The sequence below is a fragment of the Cupressus sempervirens genome, chromosome 6 (genome assembly GCF_028749045.1).
Source record: "Cupressus sempervirens isolate cs-2001-9-10 chromosome 6, ASM2874904v1, whole genome shotgun sequence".
NCBI lineage: Eukaryota > Viridiplantae > Streptophyta > Pinopsida > Cupressales > Cupressaceae > Cupressus > Cupressus sempervirens.
This window is the reverse complement of record NC_143123.1, coordinates 681,304,534-681,330,543: the sequence shown is the minus strand read 5'-3', so window position 1 is coordinate 681,330,543 and position 26,010 is coordinate 681,304,534. Positions and strand designations below refer to the sequence as shown.

General features: G+C 36.3%; 1 protein-coding gene across 2 annotated transcripts in view; it reads right to left on the bottom strand.

Moving 5' to 3' along the window:
• Positions 1-261: 261 nt before the first annotated feature.
• The window catches only part of LOC149554023 (Zinc finger, C3HC4 type (RING finger) family protein), a 216,707-nt gene continuing 190,958 nt past the window's right edge, over positions 262-26,010 (bottom strand). For both annotated transcript variants that reach the window (XM_089789351.1, XM_089789352.1), the window contains 4 exons: positions 23,383-23,912; positions 22,295-23,245; positions 22,021-22,197; positions 262-1,074 (listed from right to left, as the gene is read on the bottom strand). In XM_089789351.1, coding sequence (XP_089645477.1) covers positions 877-1,074; positions 22,021-22,197; positions 22,295-23,245; positions 23,383-23,912 — 1,856 coding nt within the window. In that variant the 3' untranslated portion in view covers positions 262-876. The remainder of the gene's footprint in view (positions 1,075-22,020; positions 22,198-22,294; positions 23,246-23,382; positions 23,913-26,010) is intronic.

Below are 26,010 nucleotides of genomic sequence, written 5' to 3'. Positions count from 1 at the left end.
ATTCTACGAGTACGAGCGGAGAGAGGGCAACCAGGTCTGCCCTCAATGTAAAACGGCCAGATACAAGAGGCATAAAGATTAGAATCTATCTATTGTACCTTCAATGCATTTTTCTGTGTAAAGATGTTAAATGCTTCCTTCTAATCATAACATGTCATCTCGTGAATCTTATAATCTTATATTATTCCATAAAGAATTATTGATTTCGTAGGTGAGCATAGAAACAAATTTTACAGAAAATAATAAATTTGATTCAGAAAAGAAAAAAAAATTTAAAACTTAATTATTTTGTTCACAGTTAAGATATAATATATTTGTTACAACCGGAATCAGCCTTGTAACAATGTCTGTGGCAGCATACATTCTGGTTTCCAGTGCTCAAAAACATTAAATATGCTGAAGCCATTTACCATCGGAAAGCCACCATTCCCAACGCAACTGATCTATTGGGTTGGAAGAGCACCTCCTTTCTTGAGAAAGTAATCAAGATAGTGTTTACACGAGAACATTTTGTATATCAATGGGGTTGAGCTGTCCCATCCCCTTCGAGTGACAAGGCTGAAACTGGAAAAGAATGTGTATGGGCAACCAAAGCCCCTATACCATCAGAGTTTAAATGATTGATTAATTGCTTAGTTGAAAGCCAAGATCAATGACTGGCATTCTCAAAAATAGAAATAAAACTTTTGTACACACACACACACACTCAAAAGCATATGCAGCAACCATGCACTTCCAATCTCAAATTGCTGCTATAAAAAATATGCAGCAATTTCTAGGTAGCTATTTGTTTGTCCTGTTAGCTGTATATACAAAATCCGAAAGAATGATGAGGTACTTGAACTCTATACATATACAAGCAAAGTTGAATCTGCACTAAGGCCGATACATCCTCAGAGCTTTTGATACTTGGCGACGGCAAAATGGACATCGTACTACAGCAGAACAACATCTTTGGCATAATACATGACCACAGGGAGTAAGCATGGTATCAACTTCTGAATTTAGGCAAACCCTACACGACCAAGCTGTCTTTGCTGTTTCTGCTTCTTTAACAGCTGAATCTGCTCTTTCCTGAAGCACAAAAAAATAATAATTTTAAGTCTTAACAACTTTACTAGACACTTGTCATCATACACCATCACAAGTTTTTCTTGACAAAAGAATGCAAATAATGAACAAAGAAGTAAACATAATTGCACATAATTTTTTATCTAAAAGAACTACTTTCAGGCAAAGCAGATATTACTGCCTAGAAAGATAAGCATGATAAGCATGCAATTCCCTTCGTATTAAAATGATAAAATGGAAAACACAAAGTTATGTACCCTAATGTTTTGCTGAATCAAAAAGAGGGAACATTTCTAAGTATCAGGTTTCAAACTGTCAACCCGCCCTATAGATACTGGACATAAAGATTCAATAGAAGCTCACAATATCCCACAACAAACAAAACCAGAATAAACTAAGCATTTTCAACAGCAAAAAAGCAGCCAACCCAATCCTGCACATTTATTGGAGATGGAGAGTCTATGAGTGCAAAATGTTCCTATCCAGAACCAGATAGATCTTTTTTGGACTATTCTAGATGAATTATTAATACAGAAGGATCCAGAAGATAGCCATGTTGCCATAATCAGAGAATAAATTTGCTCCCAAAGCCTTTGATCCAATTTTGTTGTTTCTTTCCAAAACACAATACTTTCCACACCTTTTTACAGAGGTGTGCGGATACAGATATGGTGCCAGATATGGACACATAATTTTGAAGGCCTCAAAGATGGATAGAGAAGTGTATAGAACTTGAAAAAAAATTACATACTTATATGTAAATGACACGACATATATTAACACAAATTTTTTGATGTAGAGGAGATTTTTCATTATAAGAGATTAATATAAACCACCATTACTATATCAAAAAAATCTTTACAGATATATTTTATAATGAAAGCAAAACAACTCTGAAATCACATGGTATCAAAAATGTCATCACTGTTTTAAAAGTTGAATTCCACGTCTACATTCTCTTGAGAGCTGGGAATTTGATTTTGATAAAGTGACCAACCACAGGCCTAAAGCTACATGAAGATGCACCCAAGGACCCAGATAGGATATAGACAATGATCTCAGTTGCCGGTTTGGCTGCAGATATAGGATAAAGGTACACAGGTACGACAATTGTTTTTTCCCCTTAGGTACAGGTATGGTTACAGTGTTACACAGAGATATGTGGGTTCAAATATCTGACTCAGATTTTTTCTTAATAAGGCATACTCATAAATTCATAATTTCCAATAAAATTCTAAATAAAATATCTCATATATCTTTAGTAACCAGTTTGGATACGGGTATGAGAATCCGGTACATGTATAAGTGCAAAAATTATTATAGGGCTTGGGTACGTGTGTGTGTGTGTGTGTGTGTACAAAACAATTGAAGAAATATAGAGAATTGCAAAACTAAATCATTAGAATAGTATGACACTTCATTATGGATCAATGTCAAATGTTAGATACATATTAAGTGCCAATTGAATAAACCTTAAAAACACAATAACATCATCAAATACACATATTGTGCAAACTTAATGTTGTAATTGTTCAAAGATAAATATTAAATGCCAATTGAATAAACCTTAAAGATAAAATAACATCATCAAGTACACATACCATGCAAGCTCGATGTTGTAATGTACTTCAAATATCAAATGGGAGTCTAGGATCTGAGCATAGTGCCCCCATATAGAACTCCATGACACATAATTTTATGGCTTCATTAAGAACCATTTTAGGTCCATGAATGATCGCCTCGAAAAACACCACTAGCCTTCCAAAATGCTAAAATGGAGACAAGATGAATTGAGAGCATAAGAACAAACAAAATGATATGTTCTTAGGTTAACTAGCCTTATGAAGGGTTGTTTTAAGGTTTTTAGCCAAAAACTTCTTTTTTAATGTTTTTTTAATTACATTAAGTGGCTGGGCAACAAATGTGCCCAAGTGCATCCAACTGCACATCCTAGCCTAGGGAATCAAGGATGCATGATGGATGTGTTGTTGAACATCCATAGCCTAGGATATGATGCACGTCCTGCAACTCAACAATATTGTATTTATAATTTGCAAAAATGAAAATACTCAAGCTTCAAAATTTTATTACACAACGACAATTCAAATTACAATTGAAAGTTATAAATTTAATATTCATTATTTCTTCAGCAAAAGCATCATACATAGTGTTGGGTATTTTATATTTTGCTTCTAAATATTTAAAGGCTTAATACAGAGGATTTCTTGTTGTAGTGATGCGGAAGCATCCTGAGTTGCCTTGTTATCTTGCTCATTTTTGTTCATTCTGCATGTTGATGCCGAGTTACTGTAGCTCTAATGGATGTTCTCATGATGATGTTGAAAAAATTGCAAGGTACATAAATGGATTGAGATCTGGAATACAAGATGAGATAAGTTTTGTGAAGTTGGGAAATGTGGAAGAAGCGTACCAATATGCCTTGAAGGCTAAGGAGATCTTGAAAAGAAGCATGAACAAAGACAAAAAGGTAGAGGTGGTAGATTCCAGAGAGGCAGAGGTAGATCTTATGTTGAACGTGGCAGATCTGACAATTTTGTACAGGATAAAGGCAAATCTGAGTGGAAAAATGATGACAAAGGCAAGACCGAATGGAAAAGTGGTAATTCTTACTGAGGAAGAGGTAATTCTTATTCTAGAGGTGGTTTTAATTGTTTCAGATGTGGTAAAGAGGGACATAGAGCTTTTGAATGTAGATCCTCTGAAAGTGGGCAAAGTAAAAGAAATGTTGTGATTCAAGGAGATGATAAGGGTTCGCCAAGTGGACCTGAGGCTCGAGAAAATCTGATGGTGAGAAGAAACTTATGTAATAAAGGAAGTGATGAGGAACCTGTTTTAAGGAGAAGTCTTTTCAAGACAAAATGTAAGATGGCTAGAAAATGCTGCAAAGTGATCATTGACAGTGGAAGTTCTACAAATTTGGCATCAAAAGAGTTGATTACAAAGTTGCAATTGCAGAGGCTGAAGCATCCTAAACCCGATCATGTTTCATGGATCAAAGATGAGCATAAGATATTAGTAAGTGAGCAATGCTTTGTGAAGGTCAAGATTGGACATTACTTTGATGAAGTTTTGTGTGATATTATGCCTATGGATTGTTGTCATATTCTATTGAGTAGACCTTGGCAATATGACAAATATGCTATGCATGATAGAAGATTGAATCAATATACTCTTCAGGTGAATGGGAAGAAACAAATATTGTTGCATTTAATTGAAAGTCTAGATGAGGTTAATTGTATTGTTGTACAAATTTTCATGGTTAATGGGAAACAATTTGAAAAGGAAATGAAAAAGAAACAAATTTGTTTTTCTATAATTCCAAAGAAACCGAGTTGTGTCAATGGTAACCAAGTGCCAGAAAACAGTGTTAACCAAGTGTCAATCAGTGGTGACCGAGTGACAAATAGTATTGACTGAGTACCAGAAGAAATTGCAGAATTGTTGAATAAGTATAAAGAGATTGTTGCAGAGGATATACCTGATGGTTTACCTCCAATGAGAAGTATAAGTCATTGTATGGATCTGATTCTTGGAGCTAGTTTGCCAAACAAAGCACCGTATAGATTGAAACCCACAGAGAATAAAGAACTTAATAGACAAGTGCATGAGTTGTTGCAAAAAGGTTTGATCAAAGAAAGCTTGAGTCCATGTGTTCTACCTGTTGTATTTGTTACAAGATTCAAGAAGAGTTGGCAGATTAACGGATTTTCGGATGATTCATTGATAAACAAAGGAACAAATGTGTTCCTTATAAAGAATTACAAGGACGTTGTTTCTAAAAGAAACAACATAGACTGAAGATGAAATTAAAAACAAAACTAGAGACAAGATAGGAAACATTCCTATCTGGACTGAAAAAAAAGAGATGGGATAGGAAACATTCCTATCTAGACTGAAAGATGGACTACAGACAAGTAGTTGACTATTATAGAAAGTATAAGATATTATCTTAATACCCTCCCTTAATGGTCAACGTACGAATGTCGGAACATTCTGGGATAATTGAGACCCTCCCTGGATCTACAGAATGTTGAAACCAAGAAGCTTTGCCAGAAGAGTGCTATGACTCAAAATAAGTTGCAATTACAAAACTTCGTTTTTGTGGAAAAAACGGTAAAACCCAAAATCTCACGCAACCTTGCGTATTACAGACAACTTGAAATGATTTTTTAAGAGAAAATCAACAAACCCATAAAAACAGAAACAGATTCAAAAGGCTCTGCTCTTGTCGGAAGTCTCATGAAGACTTTTTAGATGTGTCCAGATTTCGGCAGCTGTCTTGCCGGATGGAATCTGAGAAATCTGGTCATCAACTACGGATAGTTTGAGAAGCATTACTGCCTCTCGATTGTTCAGATCCCATGTATCTTGATCAGGACCCGGAGAAGTCGGACGCTGCGTAACACCCAGAACAAGTTGATCAATGTTTTGATATTTGAAGATTGCGATGATGAGCTGCTTCCAGGTTCCATAATTGCGACCATTGAATTTGGAATTATGTTTGAGCAAAATATTTGTCAGAGATGCCATGGCACGTTTTTCAATGAAAAACTGTGAAAATCTGTGAAGGCACGTTCTTCGAGGCAAAAATACGAAAGACCCAGAAGAATCAGAGAATGACCCAAAAGAGAGCTCGAAAAACCCAAAAGGAATCTGCTATTGTTTTCTGGATCCGCTGGCTCAAAAATCGAGGCACCCAGAAAAAACAGACAACCCAGTTGAGCTCTCGAAAAACCCACCAAGAATCTGCAAACAAAATATTTTTCCGACTCCAAAAATTAGGGTTTCGAAAAGAAACGGCCCTAGCTGAAGAAAGCTTGAAAAAACTTCAGATTTTTTGATAAAAAATGGCAGATTTTTCTTCAAGGATTGATGTGCATGGACGAATGGGGCTAGAGTGTGCTGAACAAACACAGGCAGACCCAAGTTCAGGAATTTCTCTAGGCCGAAAACCCTAAGCGGGTTTTAGAGAAATTCAACAGAAATAATTTTGAAAAAATGTAAACAAATAATTTCACAAAAAAATTTAAGTAATAGCTCTGATACCATGTTACAAGATTCAAGAAGAGTTGGCAGATTAACGGATTTTCGGATGATTCATTGATAAACAGAGGAACAAATGTGTTCCTTATAAAGAATTACAAGGACGTTGTTTCTTTTAGAAACAACGTAGACTAAAGACGGAATTAGAAACAAAACTAGAGACAGGATAGGAAACATTCCTATCTGGACTGAAGAAAAAAGAGACGGGATAAGAAACATTCCTATCTAGACTGAAAGATGGACTACAGACAAGTAGTTGACTATTATAGAAAGTATAAGATATTATCTTAATAGTATTAGCACCTAAAAAGAATGGAGAATGGAAAATGTGTACTAATTCTAGAGCTATTAACAAGATCACAGTGAAATATAGGTTTCCTATGCCGAGGATGGATGACATAATGGATATTTTCAGTGAAACAAAATATTTTACAAAGATTGATTTGAAGAGTGGCTATCATCATATCAAAATTAGAGAAGGTGATGAATGGAAGACTACTTTCAAGACAAAAGATGGTTTGTATGAATGGTTGGTTATGCCTTTTGCTTTGATTAATGCACCTAGTACTTTCATGAGATTGATGAATAAAATTCTAAAAAGATTTCTGGATAAGTTTGTGATTGTTTATTTGGATGACATTAGGATATTCAGTAAGACTAAGGAAGAACCTCTTGAGCATGTTTGACAAGTATTGCAGATATTGAAAGAGGAGAAGTTGTTAATTAATCTGAAAAAGTGTTCTTTTATGCAAGAGGAGATTGTGTACTTGGGATTTGTGATTTCAGCTGATGGTTTGAAGATGGATCCTGAGAAGGTGAAAGCACTTTTGGAATGGCCTACACCTAAGAATGTGGGTGAAGTAAGATCATTTCATGGTTTGGCTAGATTTTATAGAAGTTTATAAGGAACTTTAGTTCTGTTTGTAATGCTATGATTGAGACAATGAGGGGAGATAAAAAAGGAATTCAACTGGACACATGGAGCTGATAAGAGTCTTGCAACTTTGAAACAAAAGGTTGTTAAATTACCTGTATTAGCTTTGCCTAATTTCAACATAGTATTTCAAGATGAATGTGATGCACGTGGTAATGCAATAGGAGCTCTATTAAGTCAAGCTTTCTTTAGTGAAAACTTGAATGATACTAAAAGGAAATGTTCTATGTATGATCAAGAATTTTATGCTATTGTTCAAGACTTGAAGAAGTGGAGACATTATTTGATTTCTAAAGAGTTTGTGTTGTATACTGATCATAAAGCTTTACAGTACTTGGGAAGTCAACATAAATTGAATCAGAGGCATATGAAGTGAGTTGAGTACTTGCAGAGTTTCACATTTGTCATTAAGCATAAGAGTGGAGTTACTAACAGAGTTGTTGATGCATTGAGTAGAAGACATTCTTTGTTGACTAAAATGAAGGTTGAAGTTCTTGGTTTTGATGAAATGAAAGAGTTGTATGATGCTGATCCTGATTTTTCTAAGGCGTGGAGAGAGTGCAAAGCACCAATTTTGACAAATCATATGAGTAAGTGTGATGAATATTTCATCCAAGAAGGTATGTTGTTCAAAGGTATTTAGTTGTGTATTCCTAGAAGTTCTATGAGGTTGAATCTGATTAAGGAAAAGCATAGTGGTGGATTGGCTGGACATTTTGGAATTGATAAGACATTGAGTTTGCTAAAAGAGAAGTACTATTGACCACAAATGTATAAGGATGTTTAGAAATTTGTAAAGAGTTGTGAAGTTTGTCATGTTGCAAAAGGAGTGTGTCAGAACATTGGTTTGTATACACCTATTACTATTTCTGAGAAACCTTGGAGTGACATCAATATGGATTTTGTTCTTGGATTACCTAAAACAGTGAAGGGGTATGATTCCATATTTGTTGTAGTGGACAGATTTTCTAAGATAGCTCATTTCATAACATGTAAGAAGACATCAGATGTTGAGTATGTTGCTGAACTTTTCTTTAAAGAGATTGTGAGATTGCATGGATTACCAAGAAGTATTATTTTTGATAGAGATAGTAAGTTTGTTGGTTATTTTTTTAAAACTTTGTGGAAGAAGATAGGTACTGAGTTGAAGTTTAGTTCTACATTCCATCCATAGACAGATGGACAGACAGAGATTGTGAATAGAAGCTTAAGTAATTTGCTGAGATGTTTAGTTGGAGATAAGCCAAGTAATTGGGAAGTAGTGTTGGCACAAGCTGAATTTGCATATAACAATTTTGTGAATAGGAGTACAAGGAAAACACCTTTTGAAATTGTTACTGGAATGCAGCCTGGAGGTATATCAGATTTAAGAGATGTTGCTGGTGAAGAAAACAGAAGCATTGCAAGATAAGAATTTGCTGATTTTATGGAATCTTTGCATAAGGAAGTGAAGTTGAGGTTGGAACAAAGTAATCAGAAGTATAAGAAGAATGTTGATAAGTCTAGAAGACATCATGATTTTGAATTTGGTGATGAGGTGATAGTTCATTTAAAGAAAGGAAGATTTCTTGTTGGAACATACAGTAAGTTGAAGATGAAGAAATTTGGACTTTGTAAGATCTTGAAAAAGTTTGACAGTGGTAATGCTTATGAAGTAGAATTACCTGATGACATGGATATATCTCCTATATTCAATATTGTTGATTTGTATAAGTATCATGAGTTAGATGATAAAGAAGTTGTATCATAAGATTATCCTAAGAAGCAGATTGAAGAGGTTGAACAGATATTGGATTAGAGAGTTGGCAAGAGCACAAGAGAAAAAGATTACTATGAATATTTGGTGAAGTGGAAGAACATACCTATTGAAGATGCTTCATGGATTTCTCAATCTGAGTTGGATTCAACTCAGATTGTGACATCTCAATGATTCTGAAGAATCATTTCTTTCAACCCTAGTTGTCTGATGCAGGAGCATCCTAGGTTGCCTTGTTATCCTGCTCATTTTTGTTCATTCTGCATGTGGATGCCGAGTTACTATAGCTCTAGTGAATGCCGAGTTACTGTAGCTCTAATGGATGCCGAGTTACTGTAGCTCTAGTGGATGCCGAGTTATTGTAGCTCTAGTGGATGCCAAGTTACTGTAGCAATCTAGTGTTGACTGAGTGTTCTTTCATGTGCCGAGTTACCCACTATATGCCGAGTGACTCTTCATGTGTTGAGTTACCTAGTGTATGTCGAGTGACACTTCATGTGCCGAGTTTTCCTGTTTATGCCGAGTGTCAACATTTGGATGTGATTTTTGCGAGCCGACTTGAAGAATTTATTTCGATCGCGACACTTATGTTAAAATCTTTTCTTGGGATGTGCCCAGACCATTGTTGGGTCGGCCTTCCTCTTATGTAATGTTCTAGAATGATCTGTAAGTTGTTTTTGCAAGTATATATAGAGTGTTTAGGCTTAGAGTTAGGGCAATTTTGAGGGATTCTGGAGCAGAACGCGAAAGTTTGGAAAGTTTGTTGCATATGTATCTGGAGCTGTAAATGTGATGTTAGATCTTTGATCTTGAATATATTTTCTATTTGGTTGTAACCCAGAAGGCCTTACAGCTAGGCATGTGTGCTGATTATTTGATAAATCAATAAGTGTTTTCTCTTCTTCCTCCTTTAGTTGTTCTGTGTGTTGTGTTTTTGCTGTGTTAACTCTTGCAAGGTGGTTTGGATAGCTGAATGTTCCTTTGGCCCTAGTTATTCATCCCTTCCTGTGTCATATAGTCATATAGAGATTTGGTGAGAATTTAAAAGTGATGCATATTTTGGTATTTTATTTGCTTGGATATGGACCTTAGGGACTCCTTGAATGTCTAGGTTCGTAAGATTGCAACAAACCCCAAAGCATATAGAAGGTTCCCAAGCCATACCCAAATCGTAAAATACCAGGACCAAGCTTCACTAGTAGTACTCGACATAGTTCCGAGAATTGCCCTAAAATCACCAAAATTGCCGATTTGGCGATTCAATTCATGCAAGGCGATTTTTTTTGGGGCCAGTGACTCGAATCACCGATTTTTTGTCATGAATCGCATGATTCGGCCATGCAGGCAGCCAAAAGTGAAGACATTTTTTTAATAAAAACACATGCTTTTTAAATTATTTTTTTTGCTTTTCCTCTTTGTTTCAACCCTAAAGGGCCTTCTAATTGTTTAGCATGAGTAAAAGAGAGGGAAAGTGAGAGAGAAGAAGAGAAAAGGAAAACCACAAGTTTGCAACCAGCAAGAAGGAAGAGCACCAAAGAGATTAAAAGTCCATTTGGGGAGGCCATAAAATTGCATTGAGAGCATTAAGGAGTCAATAGCAACACTCCTCACAAACATGGGCCCTAGTGATGTTGTTCATTAGCCCGTGAGCCCATCTTACATGCGAGGGCTATGGCTCAATAGTCCTCTAGGACCTACCTTAGATGCCTTTCTAGAAGGCAAACTAGATACTCAAAGACTGAGGCTGAGGCTGAGGCTATGGTTGAGCTTGAGGATATTCAATCTTATTTGGTAAAGTCTGTGGTTTAGCATTCAGTTCCGGAATTTAGATTTGAATGTATTTAGTTTGCAAAATCATACATATTAAAAAAGAGAACAAACAATTATAATAGAACTTGCTAGCCAAGTGTTTGACGAAATGTCAAACAACTGATTTTAACTTTAAAATTGGAGTTGTTGAGTTATAATCTGGCCAGGTTACTACAGTGGTATCAGAGCAGTTTCTTGCCAGCCTACAAGAATTGGGCTCACTTTGATTGGTGCTTTTTTTTGGAGATTCGGTTTTTAGCATTATGGATGGTGACAGGGGGTTTGGTATTCATTATACCCGCAAAGGGCATACTTCTTTCCCTAGGGATGGAGAATCTGAGATACAGAGTATTGTGAAACAATTGGATGTGTTAGTGAATGAGCTGAATCAAAATCACAAACACATGACCCAGCTGATTTCAAATCCGAGATTTGAGTAGAGCCTGATATCACTTTTTCGAAGAGTGAAATGTGATGATATAGTTGCGGCTACAGATGTGTGAGACATTTCTTATGAGACATCGCATGAGTGGGGCACAATTGTGGTGGAATGTGATGAGAATCCATGTCAGGTTGAGTCAGATGATGCAATTGTTGGCATGAATTCCCAGGATCATGTATTTGATGGCAATGCAACAGTAGTGGAAGTAGGAGCATGCGAGGATACTGTTATATCAGCAACCACTTCTGTGTCGGTTGAGCCATCCAACAAGGAGTTTAGCAGTATGGATGCAGTGGTTGTAGATGTGTACCCTAATGATAGTACACATGTCAATGATGATGAGGTACACTTTGTGGACAATCCTATATTTGACATGGATGCAACATTATCTTATGACAATCCGCTATTTGAGATTGATGTTTATCACCCACTAGAGAGGAGTTGGACTCAATTTTCACCATCTATAGCCGCGGTTCAGTTTTTTATAGCCATAATTAGTGATATTCTTGTAGCCACAGTTTCTAATGAGGATGTAATTACAGGTACAGTTCGCATGAGTGCATATGGTTCTCCTATAGCTACGTCTTTTTCTAGGATTGTTGGTGATGATCACAATTCCAATCCAATATATATTATATGGGTGGCTATAGGGAAGAAGAGTATGCTGAGATCTCCTATAGAGTTATCTTCTGGTGATGTCCTGACTTTCACATCATCAGCACAAGTGTTGGGTGCTATATTGCAAGAGATGTTGATGGACCTGATGATATTGGCATGAAGTTGGTTCAATGTTGCAAGGATGTCATGTACTTCATTTGGGATCTAGGTTGAGGTTGGAGTTCATTGAATTGCCGGATTGCTTGAGGACAAGCAATCTAGGGGAAGGAGGACTGTAATGTCCCCAATTTCATCGGCATCAAAGTTTTAAGGATTAACCTATTACGGTGATCCTCGTAGGCTAATTATTGTGGATAGAGGGTCTTCTGTGGCAATGGCTTGGCTTAGGAGGGTCTTATCTTCTCTATATTTCAGTAAGCTACAAGTTGGTCTTTGTTTGGCTCAGATCAAACTTCGTTTGGGCTTAGTTTTGTGTACTTACTATTTGTGGTAAGTTGGTGTTGACTGAGATGAACCCTTTCTATTTTTGGAAAGTGCATTTGGTCACAAGGAGAAATAATAGGTATGACTCCTATTTCAGACGACATATTCGAATGATGAGTATTTTGAGAGTTATTATATTTTTAGTGGCCAAATTATTATTAATTGTTAAATGGTTTATTATAAAGTTATAATTTAACTTTATAATTTCACTCAAGTTGAGAGTTGAGTTATCATTGGAAAGTGTCATTTATTAATTAGTTAAGTCAAATGAGAGAATCTAGAGGAAGCTTCTAATTAATATTGTGTGGTGAAGCTTCTTGAGTGAAGTTACATTTTTGGCAAAAAAAGGGAATTTGGAAGTTATAAATACAAGCCCATTTTTTGAGAAAAGCATGTTTGAATATTAATTTGTTTTTGTTGTCTTTGTGACATTCCTAAAGGTCTGATTTTTCATGCCCTTGCTGAGGTATAAGGGTCTGATTTCTGAGTAGTGTCTTAGCAAGTTTGCTGTTGAAGTATAACAAAATTGTAATTACTTCTCTACTGTATCTACTGTGGCTGAGAAGAGAATTTATTTGCATCTTCCATTTCTGTACTATTGTTGCTTTGGAAGAAGATTTGGCTGAGAATCGCAGTGAGTTCAATTTTGAGAATTGTAAGTTTGAAAACTAGGGGAGTCTTCCTACGGTATTGGCTGTTGCTGAGAGACATAGTTTGTACATTTGAATATTTGGTGATTGAGAAAAAAATTTATGCACGCCAATCATCTCTGCTGCTGGGCACGGTTTCAATCCGCAAATTGGTGAGAAAAAGCCTACATTGCTGAACGTTCGTCATTGCATTTTCTGACAAATTATATCTGCTTATTTGGGCACCTGGCCACTGATTTGTGAGCATCTGAAATACTGATTTCTGGGCGGTTATTACTGTGGAAGTTTGGTGTTAAAATGCTGCAATTGAGCGCCTAAGTTGCTGTCAGACTGGGCATCTATTGGAAGAGTTCAGCCTGCACAGTAGGAGGTCACATTTTCTATCAGGCTTCTTGTTTAATAATGCCAACTGGAGATGTTTAGTCCTTGCTGCAGGGCAGAGATACCCCTGTGTTTGTCTGTGATTTGCTATCCGATTTGGTGCCCCAGACTACTGCAAATTCGTGGGTGACTTTATCCTGCTAGGGTCTGCGTTTTGGTTGGAAAAACACCCTGTTTTTGAGCATGGGTGATCTGCTGTAAGTAAAACCATACTGGGGCTTTCATATGAAGTTGTATTTACTTGAGCATTTGGATGATCAAAGAATAGTTACAGAATTAAAGTTTATTTGTAACTGTACGGTGAAACACTGTATTGCCATTGCAAACTCAGGTTCTAAACTTGTTACATTGTGATTGTGAAATTAATTAAAGAAATCAGTTGCCATTTAATCTTATTTGGTGAAGTCTGTGGTTTAGCATTCAGTTCCAAAATATAGATTTGAATGTATTTAGTTTGCAAAATCATACATATTAAAAAAGAGAACAAACAGTTATAATAGAAATTGCTAGCCAAGTGTTTGATGAAATGTCAAACAACTAATTTTTAACTTTAAAATTGGAGTTGTTGAGTTAAAATCTGGCCAGGGTTACGACATTTGAAAAAAGACTCTTTTGTAGTTTCAATAATCAGATTAAATTGATAACAGGGTAAACGTCACAACAAAGAGAGGAGAAAGCTTGTGCAACTGTCAGGGAGATAGTTCAGAAATATATTTCAAAAAGGTTTTGCTTAAACACAGATCAAAGAGCTTAAAGAATCCTTCCTCTCATTTTTGTTTCTTAAAACTCCACACCCAGACCTGTTGATGCAAGAAAAACTCAAACCCCCAGTTCTTGCTGCATGAAAACCCTTCGCTACTTGAAGCATCTCACTGCTGGTACTTGAAATTTAGTTCATGATCATCTCACGGATTAATGACTGCAAACTTATTATTTTTTGGGGTTTTATATAAAAAAACTCTTACCTTTTATAACAGACATGTCTTGGACAAATGCAACAGCAGCATGTTTATCCCCTCATGAAACAGGATTAATTAATAATCAATATTAATTAAATTAAAAATATAAAAGGGTAATATTAAAAATAGTTAAAATTTAATTGAGTTAAACAAATGGACAAAGGCATGAATGGAAAAGTTGTCTACCTCAAAGGAGAGATATAAGAGGGAGAACTTAATTTGAGGGAAAAGAGGAGGAGGAAGAAAGAGTAGAGCATAAGAATCAAAGAAGGATTAATGGAAAACAAAGGAAAGGAAATAAGGAAGTGACTTCGAAAAAGGTAAAGGGATGACTTTTGGAAGGGTTGTAATTATGACAGGGTTCTGATTATAAGGGTTGTGAATCTTCAAAAGGGGGACAGTTATGAAGGATCGTGACCCTTGACAAAAGGCACACATGATGAAGAAGCATGACTTCTCCCTCAAATGGGAAGACGCATAAGAGAAGGATCAAATGAAATGGGAGAAAAGAAGAGTAGAGAAGATCTAGAGCAGATTCTGAGCAGTGTCATAAGGAGGGATCTGAAATAAGAATTGAGATGGAAAGAAGAAAATAAGATATGTAAATCTAGAAGAAGATATGCAGATCTTAAATGGAAGACATTTGAAAAGTAGTAAAGACAGATTTGGAAAGTGAGAGATAGGAAATGAAAGGGGCAGCAGTTGTCAATGTGACCCTTTCATAAAGGCATTAACAAATGAGCAGAGTCATAAGGAGGGATCTGAAATAAGAATTGAGATGGAAAGAAGAAAATAAGATATGTAAATCTAGAAGAAGAAGATATGCAGATCTTAAATGGGAGACATTTGAAAAGTAGTAAAGACAGATTTGGAAAGTGAGAGATAGGAAATGAAAGGGGCAGCAGTTGTCAATGTGACCCTTTCATAAAGGCATTAACAAATGAAAGGGTGTGACTCCCTAGATTGAACTTCATTGAAGAAAAACATGGAATCAAAAAGGAGTATCAACTGGGAAAATAATATATTATTCTCAAAGGCAGCAATGAAAAGTGGCGACTCAAATCTTATGAAAGGTGTGTTGGACTAACCACCAACATTCCCCTTCAGGATTCATGACATGGCTTACTGCCTCATATGTTCTATAAGTCTAGTGGCTGTATCGGGCATTAACAAGTTGATCTTTTGATGCAATGACAACTTTAGCTTATAACAAGTGGTATCAGAGCTTGGTCACAGGTTTGAATCTCCTTGGGTAACACTGGGGGGACGATTATTGGACTTACCACCAACGTTCCCCTTTGGCCCTTTGGGATTTGTGACATGGCTTAATCACCGCATATGTTCTATAAGTCTAGTAGTTGCATTGGGCATTCACAGTTCGATCTTTTGGTCCAACGACAACTCTAGCTTGTACAAGGTGTGACTCAAATCTCAAGGAGAGATCATCCCAATACTCAACAAAGGTTGAATCAAACAATCTACCATTTTGCAAAAAGCAATTCAACGAAGTGCACAAACATGCACAATTCACATCTTGGCATTGGAAATCAATCATCAAATGTCCATCAAATCAATCAGTTCATCATTCAAACATCAATCTTTTAAGCGTCATACTATCATACCCACATTAATTCATTCAATCATTGGAAGGAAGGAAAATAGGATTAAGAATGGATCGCACTTCAGATCTGTGATTGTAATATGAGCTAACTTGTCAATGTGGATGCACATGCGGGAATCAAATGCACTGATGCGCAATTTATTTAATTGATTTTTTGGATGTCTATATGCGCACCCACGCACAATATTAAACAAATTCTTCTATGAAACTACTTCACATCATGCAGTAAATTACCAAAACAACAAGGTCATCAAAAGCTAAAGTATGTTTGTCAATTGACTCTGCCAACAGCACATCCATATCCAATGCTGATAAACCCAAAACATACACAAAAACAACTGCATCAAAAGACCAAAAATAAAGGAGAGTTTATTCATCCAAATGATAAACAGACTAGGCGAAAGGAACGGAAGGGACTAGCAAATGAATCATACACAGATCACCTGTCTTATGAAGGGACACATATCTTGATGGCTTATTCTCAATAAAAACAAGAGATCATTGTTATTTGGAAAATACATACCAAGAAGGATGTGCTATTACGTTTGCAACAATCCTCAGGAAAACAACACTTTTCTCATCAATGGTGGGATTCCCTACTTAATTGGTCCCATAAACCCTTCAAATTCAATCTTCAATTCTTTTCCAAGCTCTCCATGAGCATTAATTGTACTTTTTATCATTTCAGATTGACCTATATCAGTATCCACACTGTCATTCAACTTCATTTCCAACCTTTGCTTCAGTTGATCATTTAAGTTATTATCATAATTCCTTCAGTATGACTCACAAAATGAGTCCAAAAAAGCTTTTAATTTTTCAAATCTATTTGTTAACAGGAAATTGGTAGTATCAACTCGAACTAATTGCATTTGCTTTGACAACCATTTATTCTCCTCCCGTAGCTTATCACATTTCCTTTCAATTTTGCATTGTCCGGGGTTGGAACATTGGAATAGGCTGTCCACGCCTTTTGAAACATTCCTCATACATTGCCTTATACTGGTCCCTTTCTCTTACCACCCTCATAATGTGTGCTTCATTCAATCTTTGACATATCAACACCAGCCTTTGTAGTGGTAATGGGATTAGTCTCCCCAACTTTCAATGTCATCATATGGTGAAATACCTTATCAACGTTAATAATTTGTGGCCTCTTATGTGGGGAATACATAGCCACAACAACATGGTTAGCTCCTCTTCAACAATTCTTGACCCAATAAAAATATCAATCACCCCTTGTATATCCAACTTGAAATCTTTATTCTCAGATCTAAGCATACTATCAAAAATAAATGAAGCACTCAAGTCCTATCCTAGAAACAAAATGACATCATCTTCTGCTAACTATTGTTTTTCTCTTTTAGGAGTCGTTACCTCCATTTCCGCACTTATATCTTCCCGGAGCTTCAATAACAATGCCTCTTCATTATCAGGGGTTGTTGGAATAGATTCTTTGAGCCTCTTCCCTCTAAAAATTATATTAAAAGGTAGCAAATTCTTTGGACTTAATAAATATATAATCAGAAACAAGTGAATTGTAGTCATCCAACTTGGTATCTTGATGAATGCCCCAATTTACTGACAATTGTCTCATCTTTATCAAGCTCTTCCTCTTGTGGCTCAACAACACAATATCTTGAAATTGTGTCATTTACAATTTCCTCCCCCGAGTCATGTTCTTCTACAACAAATTGTGCTAGCTTCTGCTATTTCACTATTAATTTCATATTATATTCATCAATTACCCTCTAGGCTTCATCATCCTCCAAATTTCTGAATAAATCTTCTATCTCAATAGCTATATGGGGGTAATCTCCTCGATGTTGCATCTTTCTACATGCACAAATATATCCCTTGGGATCATAATTCTTCCTCGCAGTATGGTGCAACATACGAAATCCCTCTTGCAATTTCTTATCAATCACTTGATATGCTCTAGATGAAACAATAGTAAAAATTCCAAAAATAAGAGTCCCTGGAAGAAAAGTTTACTTGCGTACACTGCCTCCAAAGTGCTTATTGCTTGAAATACTCATTTGCCTAACAATTTCCAAATATGTAATTATGTTTGGAACAAATTTTGGTAATCTATACGATGCATCTTCTAAAACATAAACTTTAAAACATGTAAATTCATTATACACATACCAATCACCCCAATTGTGGTCAACAACCTCCTTCAGACCAAAGTCCTTAGGTCTCAAAAATCTCTTAATCTCTTTTGAAAGACTAGCGAACTGGAAAATTAAATATATGGTACAGAGGCTTGACAATCAGCTCTTCAAACTATACATAATCTGAGAGTTTATACCTTGAATCCCAAATTGAAGTCCAAAGCTGTAATGGCTGATTTTCTCCATCCTTGTTTTGTAAATTTAATTTTAATTGTTCTGGCTGAATCCCCTTCCACTGCCCATAGAAGAGTACCATATGCATTAGTAATGAGTAATACTTGAAAACAGAATTCTCATTGTCTTTAAAGTTAATGAAATAATCATGAATATTCTATGCAATATATGTTGCATAGTCATAAGGCCTAGGCTCAAACATTTGTATATCTGCAACTAATACCATAGGACCCTCATTCATCAAATTTGGGGCTTCAATTCCTCTCAGTTTCCCACATGACAAGTATGTGATTTCAAAGTAAGGTTTGAATAAACCGATGTTGAATGGAGGCCCATCTTCCTTAGTCAGGGCATCTGGCTCCCTTTTGTGCATTATAAGTGGTATCAGTTCTAAAATATTTATCTTGTAGCTCAGTGAAAGGAAGCTTCTTTGAAAACCCAAAATTCGGGCTAAAAATGTCTTCAATGGCCTCTACAAAAACCTTCATGAACACTTCCCCAACCCTATCATAGATACATCTTTCTTCTAGCTTATAGTTCTCAACCAGCAATTCTAACATTTTGACATTTACAAACACACATTTGGAACAATCAACCTACCCAAATTCATTTCCAAGGGGTTACACAAAGGGATTTTCTTATCTCTTCACAAGTAATGAAATAGAAATAGCTCATAGCCCCTAATCCTTGTCCATACATCACCCGCATCCTTGAATTTGTCCTCTAATTTGTCTCTGTCAAAGAAATTTTACTTTGAATGTCTCAACCCTGCCTCTGGAAGCTGCATCCGATCGACCAAGTCTTGGTTTAACATTTTGGGAGGATTTTTTGCTTCTTCCCTTTTTTTGTGTTCTTTGTGGTTTTCCTCTTCTTGGATGATGCAGATGGCTCCATTTTTTTGTAATTTCCTTTCTTCTCTACAATTTTGTTCTATCCAAGATCTCTTCACAGTTGCATTACTCGATTTAATCGCAAAATTGTTGTAATGATCCCCTCCGCATTGTCTTAAATTTACCCAATATACACATTTAATGGCAGTCCTGAAAATTTGAAATGATTTGGCAATGGGCCCTTATCGCTTCAAGCTATTTCGATGAGTGTTTTGCTTGTGGTGCCATTGGTATAACCCTAGCCTTCTTACTTTGATAGTGTGCTTATCTCTTCCATTATCGGTATAGGCAACACCAATATGTTCATCAAGGTCAGAATATTTGTTTTGGACTTAATCTGATCATTTCTTGCCCATTGATAAGATTTTCATCGGCATATCTCTTCCTGATGTCTCCTTGTCACTTACATATCTTGCACCATCAGCCTATGACATTATGATCACTTCATATGTCCTTCATGTTCGGCATATGTAATCTCGATACCTTACCGAGTATCAAAATATCTTGATACCCCTTTTGCCGTTATCCTTTGTTATTGCTATAGTCGGCATAAGATACACCGATCCTCTCATCGGCAATTGGGCTAACACTTTTCAAGCTTCCTTGATTGCTTTAGTTACTATGATCGTAAGTTTATCACCATACGTTATAGCAATATCTCCATGGGGGATCGATATAATATATATTTCACTTAACCGATTTTACATATTACTCCAATGAGTCTTATCGGTAACACGCATACGAATAGGTCCATCGGGCATCAGTATGACTTAAAATCACTCATACTAATTACTTAAAATCACTCATACTAATTGCTTGTCCTTACACCAATAGTTTTATCAATATGACCTTCCTCGATAATGTTATGACTTCACTTGATCATGTTTATTAGTAATGCTTACCCAATAATTCCATCAAGAATCGGTATAACATATTGTTTACTGCTTCGATGTCATGTGCTACTCTAATAGACCATGTTGTCAGAGGATACTCCGATGCATTCATCGTGTATCGGTATAGCCAAATTCACTTATAGGAGTCATTGCTCCTTAGCCGATGGCATTATTGCTGAGACATATATTGATACATTTCATTTCTTTTGAACTTATTTCATTAGGTAAGGCTATTCCGATAGTCTTCTCACCAATGTTGTCTTCACTAGCTATAAGCCAATGTTATCTCGATGATACTGATTTGGATTTCCTTTGCTTGAGAAGATAATGACAATGGACCAAATGGATCACTGACTACCAGAGCTACTTTGTAAATCCTTTTGTCATCCTTTGGACAATTTCAAATGTTATTTCCCAGGTTCACCTGTCAATCCTCTTACCCTGCACACAAACACCACCAGTAACTATTCTCACAGAGAAAAACTTATGAAATTTTCCACAAGGAACATAAATTAATTTGCAAAAAAATTAAGTGTCAACAAGAACCATAATGAATAGCCTTACAGAATGAACTGTAAAGACCATTGATTTAAGATGCCAGAGTCAAGGGTACCTTTGACTTGGAGGACTGTCTTGTTTCTTTCCAGTAGACCACAGTGTTATGATAGAAAGAAAGTAATATAGCAGGCAGCAAAACACAAATCTAGTTGTGTGGGCATAAGATAAATCAAAATACCGACTATGCAAATGTTGACTCATTGAATGGTGAAGAATTCGTATGCTTGAAGTTTGACCCAGTAGTTGTACACAAAACATTTCAATATGCCGAGTCAGCATACAATATCTTTATTATGATTGGTTGATATGGTTGTATACAATCATGTATCAATTCGCTTGTCAACTTTTGAGCAGTCGTAGAAGTTAAGTGGAAAGTTATAATTTGCTTGGGAACTGTTGAACTCTTTAAATAAACTTTACACAGTCACAAAAAGTATTTTGATCCTTGGCTAATCATTTTCGGCCTATTTCTCTATTAAATTCATGTGTGAATCAAGATATATTTTACAACTTCATCTATTCATTATGTCATTTAGATCCATCAAAAAGAAAAGTAAACATTTGGTGTCACTGATTTTTTGAAATTGGGTTCAACACAAGGTATCTATGCCTTTGGACCCTAATAGTGGTGGGAAGAAACCACAACATGTTCAAGAACAAGAGATATGATGATCATTGAGAATTATAGAGCAACGGGAGAAAACATAAAGACTGAGAGAGGTCACTGAAGAAACTTCAATAACGCATATCCAAAGATGAGGTCCATCTCGAAGTAGAAGTCGAAGAAAGATGTTGAATTAAAGTCATAGTTGAGAGTCTCTGTGATGATGATTGATACGGTGGCATATTTCTTCTGCCATTCACCCCATGGCAGCCAATATATTCATCAAAATACTACAAAAGGATTATGCAGTATGCACAGTATTGTATCCCATCGTTTAGACATAGGGCATCTATCATCTCATCTGCAGCACTAGAAATTTTATCTGTTTGTGTTCTCTCTCACAGGTGGTTTGCTATCTGATACCAAATGAAGGAGATCAATGCAAATGTTTTGGTATATCTTCTTTTTTCAGAACAAGAGGAATATAAAGGAGGAGAAACTGAAACAGTTGAAATAACTGCCTGTAGAAGCTGACATTGTACAGTTGCATAACTGGCAAGAACAGCGATAATAACCATCTACAGCAACATGTCATACATTAATAACTTTAACTATTATACCATTCCCAACAGTAAAAAAATTAAGCATATGTAGCAAAATCATTTTGTATTCAATTGTGCTTGTAATGTCTACATTTCTAAAGAAGATCCTAGAATTTTTAAAGTAGTTCAACGTCCAATTTAAATGGCAGCTTCCAGTATGCTTTTCCATCTCAAAGATCGCAAGGTCCAATACTAAAGGCAGAGAACAAACATCTAGCCACATTATTTCTTTTTCACTATGCTAACTCTACACTCTCAAATTAATAAGGTATAGCATCAGATTTCATTACTCAACTCTAAATGTATAATTATTTAAGAGAGTCAGATAACTAACCTGCTCCACTACAAGGGCTGTCTGAGATGATGTTAGCTCTTCCTTTAGGGTTAGTGTCTGCTGCAGTAGCAACTGCTTCTCAAGACCCATGGGGATCCCAGCTGCAGAAAGCATATCAGAGACAGCATGCACAATTTCTGATGAAGACACCTTTCTTGCAATACGAGCATGTTTTTCCTAGTCAACATTAAAAAATCTTAGCATGCATTATATACATCTATAATTAAAAAACTAGTATGACGAGGGGAATGTAGCTCTCAAGGAGACAGCTTACCTTATTCTGAGTAAACTTGATAATTGGGGTGTTAGGCTTTCTGGGTTCTTGAATATTCTCTACATGCTGGCTGCCAGCTCTGAAGGCAGCTTCATTATTTTCAATAGCCCTACTAGAACTTCCTGCTAGCATACTTTTAAATGAAAGAACATTAGATGACAGAAGTTGGTCAAATTCCCCTGGAGCAATTTCTACAAGCAGTCTATACATAGCTTGACCAGCTGATGGCCGAACATCCTCTGGCACTTTTCCATACTTCAGCTGTACTCCTCCTTCACTATCTGAACGCCATGCTATGATCTCCCCTGCATAAAATGGTCTCAAGGGATGAAACTGCACTTGCATGGCATCTGCTGGGATCAGTTCTTGACCTGGCTGCCCACCTTGGTGTACAGAACTTCTGAAATTACCCCCATTTCTTCTATGAGAAGCTAACCGAAGAAGATCCAAAGCTCTCACTTCTGAGCCAATAGGCACATTAAATAATGCACTGATTGGTAAGCACATGGGGGAATCTAAGAGTCTGCTTACAACAGCTGCTAGTATATCTGAAACGGCAACCACATCAGGCGGCTCTGCTACCAATATGACCTGCTTGGGTCGGTCCACAAATTGGAGGACTCGGTGCCCTAATCGATCTCCCTTCTCTCCAAAGAGAGATTGTTTTATGTTTGAGGAAACATTTAGAGTTATATCAACTGAGGATGGAAGCATTACAAAGCAAGTATAAATAGAATGTACAAAACGTAACTTTTCAGAAGCAGATCCCAGGACTTTCTTGACTTCGTCCTGGGTTAAATGTCTAAGAGATGGGATATGTTCCTTAAAGTTATGAATAACCATCCAAACTGCAGTAAGGAATGATGGACTGAGAATCTTGGTAGTAACTGTTTTCAAAGAAAGTGAACCTAATGCTTCTAGTGTTGCTAAAGGCTGTTGCTGGTCAAGTTCCTGCACAAAAACGCAATTATGTAACATCATTCATGTATAAAGGTTAAACTACATTAAGTTCATTTAGCTGTGGCATTCTTCTTTATGAAATAGAAATGATTCTGTGATCCAACAAAAGCAGGTGTATCAGATCTTACCTCTACAACAACATCCGAGAGTTTTTTCACTCCAAGTTGCATGCAAAGATCTTCGGACAGTTGTGGGTTTACAAATCGTAACCTGGATGTATCAATTTCACCTAAAAGACAGGATCCATGAGCATCAACATAAACACAAACTCTAGCATGCACCAACCTGCATCCTTCATCAGGGACAACTGAATCATGATCTGGAAATAAGAGGTCACCACCATCGACTTTGGATCTCTTCCCTTCCTCGCATATGAACTGTAATAGATGTAAGACTGCTCGAAGCTCATTAGGATTGAGATGCTGATAACCACTTTCCTGCTGGATATTTACCAGCAGGACCCTTGCACTGGCAAATGTTGGAGCTTCCTGCAATCCAATATCCCTTAAAATCCCAACATACGGAAGATATAAGCTTGGAAGTTCAAATGCAAGGGGTGCTAAGTTAACTCCAAGCCTCACAAAAAGAGAACTTGCTGTAACAAGCCGTGTGCCATTTGCAATTGGTATAAATGGCACTTTCTTAAGCTCTAATATATCTGCACAGAACAAATGAAACATTACGTATCTCATAAAATTATCAACATGGAGCAATAGCATACTGAAAGTTTTTGCATCAGCATCAATGTTAAAAAAAAAACACAGCATATTCTCTTTTTCACAAGAATTTGATAAGTATCCTCTGTTATATTTGTATATATTGATAATTACATCGAAAGTGTTTATTGAGCAGTATTTATGAGATGGGATGCTGCTTATGGTGTAAGCGATGCAAGGACATGTATAGCACACGTATCACAATTGTGTAGATCACATGACCATATGCAATCCTATTACTACATCAAATACATAGGTCTCTACATTTAAAAATATATTTTAACATCAGGCCTGCCAGTTCAAGCAAAATATATTCTTCTACAATACTTGTGTACCAAGAGGTCAATATGGCTTTGAATTTTATTACATGGAAGAGCATGTTATATCCCCAGTTTTACACCATCTTGTTCTGTGAGCACTGGCCAGTTTTGGGGGATTTCCATAAGTTCTCAGGCATGTGGTGAGTGTTCCTATGTTCTTGGAGAGCTTGGGTTTCAGTTTTTTGGTCTCATAGCAGTTTGGCTGTTCAGTTGGTGTCATATTGGCAGAAATACTTCTCATAGTGTGTTGTGCCTTTTGGGTGTTTTCCAAAAGTTTGGACAACATTTATTTGTAGTAAGTTGTAGTATGCCACCCCTGTTAAACTACAATTTTTTTGGCAGTTCTTCTTCAATGTGCAGCTGAATGATGATATCATGATTCAGATGATGCCATTGAAAAAGTCTTCTTTGCCAATGCTATTCCATTCCGTGTGGCCTGATCTTCTTAAGGAGGCAATAGGATATTGCGAATAGAATCTAAAGATTTCATCACAGACAAGGAAAACAAAACATACAAGAACAACTTTTGAGGCATCTGAGGGGTGTTAATTGAGGTAAACAGTCTGTTGTTGGGTATAATGATAGTTGTCATCTAATATGTTATTAACTATGTCATCAGCCATTACTATGGCTGAGGGGTAGGTAGTTATGGCCACAAAGATTCACATGGTTTATATCTACACTCTCTCGATGGAAGAGATTATAACTGGTGTATCATTGTCCACATTTGTCACAGTCACTGTGTGTGGAAATCATAATCAGATGTAAACTTTGATTGACATTAATGGAAGAAATGGCAGTTCTCTTATATTACATTGCACTTATTTATGTTATATTTCTTCTATCAGTAGTATGCATCAACTCACTTTACCTGTAGGCGGTAAACAGAGTCCAAAAAGTCAATAACTAGAAATTGTAATAACCCCAACCAGTTATAACTTCATCAAACACCAAATTCTTTTATATTTCAGTTGTTTGACATTTCGTCAAACACTTTGCAAGCAAGATTTGATACCATTGTAATAAGCCCTACTGGTTCTCAAACAATCTGTGCCAATGAAATGATTTCTATTTGTTTGTTTGTGAAGTTTTGCAATTTATGATACAACAATATAGTAGAAAAATAGAAGATATTACAATAATTATTTCAGCTCAAATATTTGGAAATTACATAGGGAATATACAGCTGAAAATTCCAGATTTTAATATCAACTTAGATACTGAGTATTTTCACAAAATACCAACAACCCAGTTGATAAAATATCCCCTATTATTTAAATCAACAATACCCAGAAAAATTAAAAGTTACAATCCATGAACTTCTAGGTAAGACATGCCTTGAAACCCTTTGAAATGAAGTCTATAAACAGCAAAAGAAATTCTCCAGCAAATAAATGCAACTGCAGATATGTAAAACACTGCTCCCAAAGAGCAGATAGAAAATAACGCATAGCAGCAAATATAAATGGGTGCTCAACGAACTCCAAATTAACCAGCACCCAACCGCTTATCAGCAACAGTAATAACAGTATAAGAAGACGCCAAATCACGAATTCCCAACACCAAAGTATCTCCCAACCACAGTGCATACAAAAATGGAGATAAAAACCAATTCTCAGAAAACTAATTCACAATACCTCAGTTGTGAATTACAATGAACTTCTCAAGAACAAACCCTTATACTTTAGCAAGGGCACAGAAAAATCAGACTTCAAAAACG